A 12,113-nucleotide genomic window follows, 5' to 3' on the forward strand; every position below is an offset into this window, starting at 1 on the left:
GCCTGTAGTTCCAGCTACTTGGGAGGCAGAGGCAGAAGACTTGCTTGAGCCCAGAAGTTGGAGGTTGCTGTGAGCTGTGATGCAACGGCACTCTACTTGGGGACAGCTTGAGTCTCTGTCTCAAAAAAAAAAAAAAGAACTTAATTTCTTTTATTGTTTCAGGTTAATTTGAGGGTACAACGAATTAGGTTACAATCTTTGCATTTGTTAGATAGAGTCCCTATTAGAACTTAATTTTTTTAATAGATATTTTTACTAGATTAGCCATTATTAAATTAATGATGTATACTATATTAACATATCTTATTCATTATTTTGAATAAATAGGGCAATTTAGGCTATCTACTTCTTGAGTAAGCTTTGATCATTTGTGTCTTTCAAAGAATTTGTCCATTTCATTTTTAAAAAATTTTTATTTAATTTTTATTTTTTTGAGACAGTGTCCCACTATGTCACCTTTGGTAGAGTGCCGTGGCATCACAGCTCATAGCAACCTCAAACTCTTGGGCTTAAGCAAGTCTCTTGCCTCAGCCTCCTGAGTAGCTGGGACTATAGGTGCCGGCCACAGTGCCTGGCTATTTTTTGTTACAGTTGTCATTGTTGTTTTAGCTGGTCCAGGCTGGGTTCAAGCCCGCCAACTTCAGTGTATGTGGCTGGCACTATAACCACTGTGCTTTGGGCGCTGAGCCTTTCCATTTTATTTTAGTTGTCAAATTTATTGGCATGTAATTGTTTATAATGTCCCCTTGTTTGCCTTTTATTTGCCTTTTACTGTCTGCAGGAACTGCAGTGATGTCCTTTGTTTCATTCCTTTTTTTTTCTGAGGTAGTCTCACTCTGTTGCCTCAGGCTAGAGTGCCATGGTGTCAGCCCAGCTCACAGCAACCTCAAAGTCTTGGGCTTAAGGGATTCTCTTGCCTCAGCCTCCCAAGTACTTGGGACTACAGATGCCTGACACAACGCCTGGCTATTAGAGACGAGGTCATGCTCTGGCTCAGGCTGGTCTCAAACTCATGAGCTCAGGTGATCCACCCAATTCAGCCTCCCAGAGTGCTAGGATTACAGGTGTGAGCCACTGTACTTGGCCTCCCCTTTTTATTTTTGATAATCCACCATTTGTGTCTTCACTCCTTTCTTTTGATCCATTAGGGGTTTGTCAGTTTTAGTAATCTTTCCTTGTACACCTCAAGTTCATTTATTCTCACCTCAGGGCCTTTTTATAAATGGTTTATGGATCCAGGCATTGTGGTGGGTTCCTATAGTCCCATCTCCTGGGGAGGCTGAGGCAAGAGGATTGCTTGAGCCAGTCGAAGAGTTTGAGGTTGCTGTGAGCTAAGATGTCACAGTACTTTACCCAGAGCAACAGAGTGAGACTCTGCCTCAAAAAAAAAAAAAAAATGCTTTATGAATAAGTGAATGAAAATCTCCTGTTTCAGAGATTTTCCCCAAATGTTACACTATATCTTCCTGTATCTGGGAATGTCCTCTACCCACACCACCCTGAGCCCCATTCTGGTAGCCCCAAATCAGGAAGCCCCTTCTACTATATGGGGCAGGAACAGGTTGTTCATGTCCCTGAGCATTGAGGTGGGGCACCATGCCCTGTGGTTTAGATCACTCCATCCCAGCCTGGAGGGCTGCCTCTAAACCTACCTCCCTTCTTGGAAACAGGAATTGAATCCAAAAGCTATTTTTTTTTCCTGGAGGTGGCTGATCCTTTTGAGGAAGATGGCAAGGGGACCAGCATAGAAGTGGGACTATCCCTCACACTAAGTAAACACCATCTTGGAGAGAGAGTAAAGTCAGAGTAAAGCCATGAGAGGAGTCAGCTGTGTCCTTACCACTTTAATGTAGGTCCTGCTAGTTTTCTCACATGGGGAAACTGAGGCCCAGAGAGATGGAGTAACTTCTCCAACGTCACATAGCTGAAATCGGAACCTAGAATTCTGGTTCCACAGCCCATGTACCTGACTTCCCTGGTCATCTGCCTCACAGAGAGAAAACCCACAAAATCCCAGGGATAGATGGGGAAACTGAGGCTCAGGGAGGCAGCAGGATTTATCGAGGGTCAGCAGCCAGACTTAGAAACTGAGCCTCTCACCACCCCCTCCAGCTTCCCAGGCCTGGCTCTGTCTCCTCAAAAGCCCTGTCTCCAGGAGAGGGTGGATCCTGTGCAGATGGTGCTGGTTGGGGCTGCTGCACGATGCCCCAGGCTTGGCACAGCGAACCCTGTTCCTTCCTGGCATCTGCCTGGTTCCACTTCCTTCTCTATCCCAAGGAGGAAGCTGCCACTTCCTGTCTGAGCTGTGTGGCCTTTGGGGGGTTTCCTAAAGAGAACCCTTCCCCCCATTTCTGCCCAGCAGATGTGAGTGTATAGGGATGGGCGTGGGGCACTGGGGAGGCCCCAGATCCTTCCTGGCTTCAGGACAGTATTGGGTTGCAAAGAGTGATTCCAGTGGAGCTGTTCAGGCTTTGGGTTATGACCCATTCATGAATCACAAAATCTGTGTTGTAGGTAACAACTGTGATTCTTATTCCTTTTTTCTTTAATGAAATAGAAGAGAAAAAAGTGAAAAAATCAGGGCATCACAACAAAATAAAGTTAACTGGGAGACTTTTGTTTGTTCTTTGCACTTCTTGGGGAGACTTGAGACCTGAGAGTTAGAAGGCAAGTGGGAGAGAGGACTCCCTGGCTGGCCGTCCCAATGCCACCTCTTGCAGTACCCAGAGGAGCTGTCTAGTGTCCCAGTGTCCATAGAAAAATAACATTAACTGACATTTTGATGAGGCTTAACTGCCTCAAGTGTCCATGTCCTGTTTTGTTGTGGAAGGACTCACAGGGACCTGAGTTGACTCTCCTGGTCTTCCATTTGTTGTGTGACCCTTGACAAGTCTCTCAGCCTCTCTGATGCCCTGTATCTCCTTTGCAAATAGGAAGTAATGGGAATCTGTGAGGAATGACTGAGGATACACAGAGTCTCTTGGCTCAGGGTCCAGGAAATGGTAAGAGTTAAATTGTACTCACTGTGCTTATTGTTATTATTATTATTCAGACAGTGTATGGGGAACTTCCACATATAATAATTCAAAAGCCTATAGGTTGGGAGGCTCGAGACAGGAAGATTACATGAGCCCAGGAATTTGATATCAGCCTAGGCAACATAGTGAGATCCCATCTCTATGAAAAATTTAAAAAAAAATAAGCTGAGTGTGGTAGCACTCACCTGTAGTTCCAGCTACTCAGGAGGCTGAGACAGGAGGATCCCTTGAGCCCAGGAGTCTGAGGCTGCAGTGAGCTATGATGATGCCACTGCACTCTGATCTGGGTGACAGAGCAAGACCCTGTCTCAAAAGCAAAACTAAAAACGAAAGCCCACAGACTCTGGACTCAAACAGAACTGAGTTTGAATCCCAGCTTGGCCACTTACTGGTGGCATGACCCAAAGCAGTTCTCTCCACCAATCTAAGGCTCAGTTTCCCCACATGAAAGCAAGCCAAGAGTTGTCCCCGTAGTGTGGTAAGGCTCAATGGAGCCCAGCTATTAGCACACTGTGAGCCTTCAGTCAAAGGGAAGTGAACTCATGGCCTCCTCTTTGATCCCCAAATTGCCAAAGCTCTGAAAACTGGAAAGTTCCGCTGAGTTTCTACATAGGAGCCCCACAGGAACCAGAGGGAGGATGTTTGTTTATCTCACTGACACACTACATTCCCATGTTCCACTGCAGGAGTATTAGTGAGTTTGACCTGTCCCCATCTTAAAATGCCATAAATTCTGGAATCTGAGACACGTACGGCCTTGTGTTGGAGAGTTTCAGATTGGAGACCATATGATGTTTTTTGTTTTGTTTTGTTTTTAAATGAAACTTCTTGCTTTGGAATAATTTTATTTTTTTTAATTATTTATTTAGAGGCAGGCTCTCACTTTATCGCTCAGGCTGGAGTGCAATAGGATCATCATAGCTCACTGCAGCCTTAAACTTCTGGGCTGAAGTAATCCTCCTGCCTTACCTTCCAGGTAGCTGTGACAACGTGTGCACACTGCCATGCCTGACTAATGTTGCTATTTTGTGTGGGGGGGGGGCGGGGGGGATGGGGTCTTGCTAAGTTGTCCAGGCTTATCTTTTTTTTTTTTTGAGACAGAGCCTCAAGCTGAGCCCCTGGGTAGAGTGCCATGGCTTCACTGCTCACAGCAACCTCCAACTCCTGGGCTCAAGCGAGTCTCCTGCCTCAGCCTCCCAAGTAGCTGGGACTACAGGCGCCCACCACAACGCCTGGCTATTTTTTGGTTGCAGCCATTATTGTTCTTTGGCGGGCCTGGGCTGGATTCAAACCCGCCACCTTAGGTGTATGTGGCTGGTGCCTTAGCCGCTTGAGCCACAGGCGCCAAGCCCAGGCTTATCTTAAACTCCGGGGCTCAATCCTCTCTAAATGTTGGAATTATAGACATGAGCCACTGGTCCTAGCCTTGGAATAATTTTAGATGTCCAGAAAAGTTGTGAAGATAGAGCTGGGCATCCCCATCCACCCCTCACCAGCTTCCCCTCTCTGTAGCATCTTGTAGAACCACTAAGCATTTGTCACACTGGGCATTTAAGACATTACTATACATGACCATTAACTCAATTCCAAAGTTTATCTAAATTTGATCAGTTTTTCCACTCCAATTCTTTCTCAATTCCAGGATCCACTCTCACACTGCATTGAGGTTTCCTGTTTTGTTTGTCTTTCCCAAATTTTTATTTTGGAATAATGTCAGACTGATTCAAAAGTTGTACCTGGGTTCTTCCATAAATGTTACCTTTTTACCAAATTTCCTTTATTTCCTCTTTCTCCATATATACCTAGATACACTATATTTATCAGGAGTGCCAAAAATGTATACACATTTTAAGATCTCTTGTTGGAAGTAAAATTGGTCACTCCTAAGAAGTGTGTGATGTGCAAATAAAATGGTCATGTGCAGCATGTCTAGGTACACGTGACAGTAACAGGACCTTCAATTCAACTTTGAAAATACATAGATAACATCACTTAAAATGCGTATACATTTTTTTTACATTCTCTGTATATACTATATATAAGCATGTGTGTATATACTTATAATTTATATGATAAAAATACGTCCCGGGATCATGGACATATAAATTATATCTGTAATTTATTTATTATGCATTTATACATTTAATATGCACATATACCTGCTTTTCTAAACCATTTGTAAGTTGTAGGCCAGATATCTTTTTCCCCCTAAATATTCAGTTGGTTTGAGTCCCCCCCCCCAACCAGCAAGAACGATAGGACCTTGATCAAAAGGTAGCAGTTGGGAGGACATGGCACCCTCAGCCAACCTGCAGTCTTGAGTCCCATTTTGCCAGTTTCTCCCAATTTCCCATAGTTGTCCTTTACAGCAAGAGAAAAGTCTTCTTGACTTCCAGCCCAATAGACTCGACCTCAGGGGAGGTCGAGAAGGGAGAGAAGGGAGATGGCCACCCAGGACCTTCCCATCCAGCCTTCAGATGTGCAGTGGGGCTGCATGTGGCTGCTCAGCCTCTACTCTCATTTCCTCTTTCTGGGCTCCAGCCAGCCCACCCTTCCCTTTTTGCTGCCTGTCCCAGTTCCTCTTGTCTAACCCTAGCAACCCTCATCCCAGGAGGCAGAGGGGGCCCAACCCCCTTCTCATCCCTGGAAAGGCCAGTGTCCTCCAGGGGCTGGGATGGGGGTGACAGGATGCTGGTGTACCATGTCTATTTTACAGATAAGAAAACAAAGGCCTGGAGAAGGGGAGAGTTAGATGGTCTTGGGATTTTAAAGTGTAGGCAGCAGGGAGCAGAGCTGGTCTTTGACCTTTTAGTACCAGGTTCTGGGAGAATCCAGTATTATCATCACAGACCCAGGGCTGGCTTCACAGATGTGTGACCCTGGCAGTGCCACAGGGCCAGGACTCAGAGGACCTCAAGTTTCAATTAAAATTCTGTGGTTGGCTCTGCTAGAGCCTATGGCTCTTTTGTCTGGTCCATCAGCAAGGCCATGTCCATTCTGTCTCCCAAATATCTCTCAGATAGGTCCCCTTCTCTCCAACTTCACCGTGACCACCTGGTCCACACTCAGTTCACTCACCTCCACCAGCTTTGTCCCCTTCTGTCTGGTCCCTGGGCTCATGCTTGCCCCCAACATCCTATCCTCTGCTTAGCAGCCACCAGAGGGCGCCAGTGAGCACCTGGGTCAGGACCTGTCTCTCCTTCATTAACAGCCCTCTTTGGCTTTCACCTCCATGGGGTCAAAGCCCAAGTCCTCCCCAGGGCCCACCACCTCTTACATGACCTGCCCTGTCTCCTCTCTTCCCTCCCCTCCTCACTCTGCTCCAGCTACTCTGCTCCTTGCTGTGCCTCCAACATACCAGGTGTAGTCTTTGCACAGGCTGTGCCTGCCCTCTCAGATCTTGCCTTGAGAAGGTGACCTTCCACCCTTTAGGTACTGCTCAGCTGTGGTGGTCACCTAATTATTCTTTACCCTACTTCTCCTATTTTCTTTCTTTCATTAAAGTTTCTGTACCTGAAATTATTATTATTATTATTTTTGAGACAGAGTCTCAATGTTATGTTGCCCTCAGTAGAGTGCCATGTGGTCACAGCTCACAGCAACCTCCAACTCTTGGGCTTAAGCGATTTTCTTGCCTCAGCCTCCCAAGTAGCTGGGACTACAGGTGTCCGCCACGACGCCTAACAATTTTTTGGTTGTAGTTGTCACTGTTGTTTGGCAGGCCTGGGCTGGATTTGAACCCGCCAGCTCTGGTGTATGTGGCTGGCGCCCCAACCACCGATGAGCTATAGGTGCTGAGCCTCTACCTGAAATTATTATAGCAAGTAATAATTACAATCGTGATTATTACAATTATTGTTGTGGTAAATAATATTATACATTATCATATTGTATATTATTATATATCACATATAATAATGCAGACCATGGCTGTAAGCCAGGGGTCAGCAAAGTTTTTCTGTCAAGAGACAGATAGTATTTTAGGCTTTGCAGGTCAGACAGTCTTTGTCGTGGCCACTTAGCTCTGTCCTCACAGCAAAAAAGCAGCCACAGGTCCTGTGTGAACAAAGGAGCATGGCCGTGTGCCAGTAAATTGAGGGACACTGAATTTCATATAATTTTTACATCATGAAATATTATTTTTTAAAATTAATTAATTAATTAAATTTTTTTGGCTGGGGCTGGGTTTGAACTCGCCATCTCTGGCATATGAGACCAGCACCCTACTCTTTGGAGCCACAGGTGCCACCCCATGAAATATAATTTTGATTTCTTCCAATTGTTTAAAATTTTAAGAACCAAGGCTCGGCACCTGTAGCACAGTTGTTATGGCCCCAGCCACATACACTGAGGCTGGCAGCTTCAACCCCAGCCCAAACAACAATGACAACTACAACAAAAATAGCCAGGCATTGTGGCAGGGACCTGTAGTCACAGCTACTTGGGAGGCCTAGGTAAGAGAATCACTTAAGCCCAAAAGTTTAAGGTTGCTATGAGCTGTGATGCCATAGCACTCTACTGAGACAGTGAGACTCTGTCTCAGAGAAAACAATTTTTTTTATATTGTTTTTTTGATTTGGCCCTTGTGGAGGTATAGTTTGAGATCCCTGCTGTGAGCGTTTTACAATGAGTTCATTTGATCTTCACTTTGATTTAGCAGGCAGGGTCTACTGCGGTCCACATTTTAGAGAGGGAGAAACTGAGGCACTGAGTGGCTCAGTCACCAGCCCAGGGTCATAGGGCAAGGCCCTGGCTATGCTGGAGTCTAAGCTGAGGAGGTTTGGCATGGGTTGGGGTGTCTGAGCCCCTTGGAGGGCTGAGCAATTTGGTGGCCTCATCTCCCCAGGCCCTGGCGAGAGTGGGAAAAGCACGTTCATCAAACAGATGCGGATCATCCACGGTGCCGGCTACTCGGAGGAGGACCGCAAGGGCTTCAGGCCTCTTGTCTATCAGAACATCTTTGTGTCCATGCGAGCCATGATTGAGGCCATGGATCGGCTCCAGATCCCCTTCAGCAGGCCAGAGAGTAAGGTGAGCCCTTGGGTCCCCAAAGCAGAGCCATGGCCCCTCAGACCCTGTGTTGCCTGAGGAGGGAGACCTGAGTCCCACTCAACCCTGCTGGGGTGATGGCACCACACCATCTTTCTTTTTTTGAGATAGAATCTCATTATGTCACCCTTGGTAGAGTGCTCTGACATCACAGCTCACAGCAACTTCCAACTCTCCGGCTTAAGCAATTCTCTTTCTTCAGCCTCTCAAGTAGCTGGGAATACAGGCGCTCACCACAATGCCTGGCTATTTTTTGTTACACTTGTCATTGTTGTTTTAGCTGGCCCAGGCCAGGTTTGAACCCGTAACCACTGTGCTACGGGCACAGAGCCACCATATCATCTTTCTAAAACCAGCAAGATTCTGAGAAAGTCAGAACTAGTCCAAAGGCTTTGGAGCTGACATGAGACACTGTAAGTGTCTGTCCTTCCCCAGCACCACGCCAGCCTGGTCATGAGTCAGGACCCCTACAAAGTGACCTCTTTCGAGAAACGCTTCGCCGTGGCCATGCAGTGGCTGTGGAGGGATACTGGCATCCGGGCCTGCTACGAGCGCCGGCGCGAGTTCCATCTGCTGGACTCAGCAGTGTAGTGAGTCTGGAATCTGTGGGTTCTGGGCATGTCAGGAGGGGTGGAGGGCAGGGGCCAGGCTGTCCCACTCCTCGCAGCAAGACAGTTCCCTGGAGTGAGGTATTCTGTTCCTGGGTGGTGTCCTTCCCAGCATTGGGGGAACCCTGCTCACACTGGATGTCCAGAGTGATTTGTTAGCTGGGAGGCTATTCCCAGGCTGTCACTGTTCCTGGGGCAGCTCCCCTGGGTGACAGCTTTCCTGAGGTAACACCATTTTCCAGTGAGACTATTCATGACATCACACCTTCTTTGGGGTCCTGCTGCTCTGAGTGAAGCTGCTTCCCCTTGATTCTTCACTGCTTCATGGGCCATCTGTAAACCCTAGAGACCCCAGCCCCACCCAGGGAGCTCTCTTGCCCCAGCTGGGTCCTCACTGGGCCCTGTGTATGTGTCTGGCTGTGAGACCAGGCCTCAGGACTTCTCCCCCACAGCTATCTGTCCCAACTGGAGCGCATCACCGAGGAGGGCTATGTGCCCACAGCACAGGATGTGCTGCGCAGCCGCATGCCCACCACTGGTATCAATGAGTACTGCTTCTCCGTGCAGAAAACCAACCTACGGTGAGTGCTCAGCCCACCAAGGATAGCAGGGAACCATTCCTACAGGAGGGACAGAGGAGCTGGGGGCTTGAAGAGTAGGAAGGAGGAGCCCTAAGTGAGGTACCAGAGTTCCAGGAGAGATCTTCCTGGAGGAGGGGGCATGGGTATTGGGGTGTTGAAGGATGAATAGGAGTTCACTAGTCCCAATTTTGAGGGCTGTTTAGGAGGAGGAAATAGGGACTGTGTGGTCAGAGCTAGACTAGAGGGATGGATTTGGGGCTGGGAGGAGATCAAAGGGAAGATTCTGTAGTGGTTAATTTCAGGAGATGGACTCTATAAGGGAAGGTTTGATGTCAGGAGACTCAGGAAGAAGCAGGAGTCAGGGTCCAGAAAGAAGAGCTGGGCATGCAAATGAGGGGAGGATGCAAAACTCATTTCTGATGTGGAATGGACAGGATTAGGTGAGTGTGGGAATTAGGATAGGAAGCCCAAAATGACTCCAAGTTTCTTGTCAAGGTGATGGGAGTAGATGTTGGAGCCAGTAAGGCTGGGGGTTGATGAGATGATGAAATCCTCTGGGGCGGGTTGAATCTGAGGGACCTGGGAGCATTGTGGAGAGGCCTGAGCTGGAAGACAGAGGTTTGAGTGGCCAAAAAGGGCTGACCAATGTCAAAGGTCAAGAAGAATACAGTAAGAGAAAAGACTTGGATGGGAAGTTATGGGGTCATCAGTGACTTTAGCAAGGTCCCTTTTTATGAGGTGGTTGCAGAGAGCTAAGAAGGGTACAAGACAATGCCCTGAGACAGATTTTGCATTCATCCCAACCCTCCTGGGTCCCTCTTTTCCCTGCATCTCCCAAACATGCTGTTCTGGCCTCTGCCATAGTTGATCTGTTTACCATGAGTCTTCTCCATCAGATGGAGAGCACCACAAGGTTAGGGGCTGAGTGTGATTCTTCTCCCGCTTTAGTGAATCAGCTTAAGGGCAGAGTGGAAGTTGGCAAATGTGGGTAGATGGTTGGAAAGATGAAAGGGAAGAAATGAGTAGATGGATGGATGAGTAAATGGACAAATGAACAAATAGTTGAGTGGGTAGATGGATAAGTAGGTGGTTGGACAGATGAGTGGAGTAGTGAATGGATGAGTGAGTGGGTGAGTGCATAAATGGACAGATGGGTGGATAGATGGGTGGATAGACGGCTGGATGAATGGACAGGTGGATGGTTGGATGGATTAGTGGGTAGATGGGTGAGTGGATGAATGCACAAATGGATGAATAAGTGGGTGGGTAGGCAAATGGGGTGGATGGATGGATTGATGGATATATGGATGGATGGGTAGTTGGATAGATGAGTGGATGAATGGGTGAGTGAATACTGAATGAGTGTATAAATGGATGGATAGGTGGATGTATGCTTGGAAGGATGGATGGATGGATGGATAAGTAGGTGGTTGGATGAATTAGTGGCTAGATGGATAGATGGATGAATGGATAAGTGCACAAATGGGTACATAGGTGAGTGGGTGAATGAGTGAATGGATAGATATGTGAATGGGTGAATGGATAGGTAAGTGGATGGATGGATAGGTGGATGGGTAAATGGACGGATGGTTGATAAGTGGATGAACGGATGGATGAGTGGATGGATGGGTGCATGGGTGGGTGGGTTGATGGATAAGCAGTGGCTGGACAGATGAGTGGGTGAATGGATGAGTGAATGAACAAGTGCATAAATGGGTGGATAGGTGAGTGAGTGGATGGATGAGTGAATCATTGGATGGGTGTGTGGGTAAAAGTTGAGGAGTGAAGGTAGAGGCTGGGGAAGTACACAGGGAAGGCTGTGCAGAGGAGGTGATTTTTAGGTAAGGAGACCTGAGAATGTTCTCAGGCCAAGGAGAGAGGTCAGTGAAAGGAATGAGTGCAGAGGGGATGATGGCTGACTTTCCTCAGCTATCTCAGCCTCCAGAGTCCCACTCTTGGCCACTGCATGCTCCTGTCCTGCTCTGCATGTGGTGGGTTTGAAGGACTCTGACGACACAGGAGAGGGATCAGCCTCAGGGATCAGAAGACACAGGCACTGGCCACAGCCTGACTGCCTAGTCACTGACCTCGGTTTCCCCTCTCATACAAGGGGGCAAGCACCTTCTTGCCTGAGGCTTCTGGCCCAGGCCTGTCCAAAGCCTCTGCTCTGGCATTTCCTGAGTAACGGTCGCATCCCCAGGGAAATGACGCATAGACTGTTATCAGTGACCCACATTTCTCAGAAGAGAGAACCGGAAGGCGGGGGTGGGTTCAGGCTTTTGTTGTGGTGTGTGGGGTGGACTGTGTAGGCAGGCACTCCTCTGCACCACAGATGGAGGGGACAGCATTCGCTCTGGGAACAGTCCTCACTTCCATCTGTGGGGCCACTAGACATTCCATGGTCAGCCAGAACACAACAGTCCCATTTTACTTATGAAGAAACTGAGTTCTGGGTATGTTTGGCAGTTTCCTTCCAAATCACACAGCCGAAACTAGGGCAAACCCCAGATCTCTCCACCCTGCTGCTTTCTACTGCAGGGTAGAAAGTGGGCAGCCCAGTGCAGTAAGAAGCTTGGGAGAGCCCCTCTCCCTCCTGCCTCTCAGTCTCCTTGTCAGTAAAATGGGTATAAGATTCATCCCTGCCTCTCAGGGGGTGACATTATAATGTACAAAAGGCTTTGGCTCAGGGGCAGGTAGAGGCACAATCATTGCTCACAGCAACCTCAAAATCCTAGGGTGATACTCCTGCTTCAGCCTCCCAAGTACCTAGGACTATAGGCATTTACAACAATGCTGGGCTAGTTTTTCTATTTTTTGTTTTTGTCTTTTTTTTTTTT

At 47.6% G+C, this 12,113-nt stretch overlaps 1 protein-coding gene across 1 annotated transcript in view; it reads left to right on the forward strand.

The window, feature by feature from the left end:
• GNA15 (G protein subunit alpha 15) overlaps nt 1-12,113 on the forward strand; it is a 23,787-nt gene that overhangs the window by 2,043 nt on the left and 9,631 nt on the right. The window contains exons 2-4 of the mRNA XM_003788726.3: nt 7,885-8,069; nt 8,523-8,677; nt 9,148-9,276. Of these exons, the coding sequence (XP_003788774.1) occupies nt 7,885-8,069; nt 8,523-8,677; nt 9,148-9,276 (469 nt within the window). The remainder of the gene's footprint in view (nt 1-7,884; nt 8,070-8,522; nt 8,678-9,147; nt 9,277-12,113) is intronic.

The sequence above is a fragment of the Otolemur garnettii genome, unplaced genomic scaffold (genome assembly GCF_000181295.1).
Source record: "Otolemur garnettii isolate 467f Iridium unplaced genomic scaffold, OtoGar3 scaffold00029, whole genome shotgun sequence".
NCBI classification, from domain to species: Eukaryota; Metazoa; Chordata; class Mammalia; order Primates; family Galagidae; genus Otolemur; species Otolemur garnettii.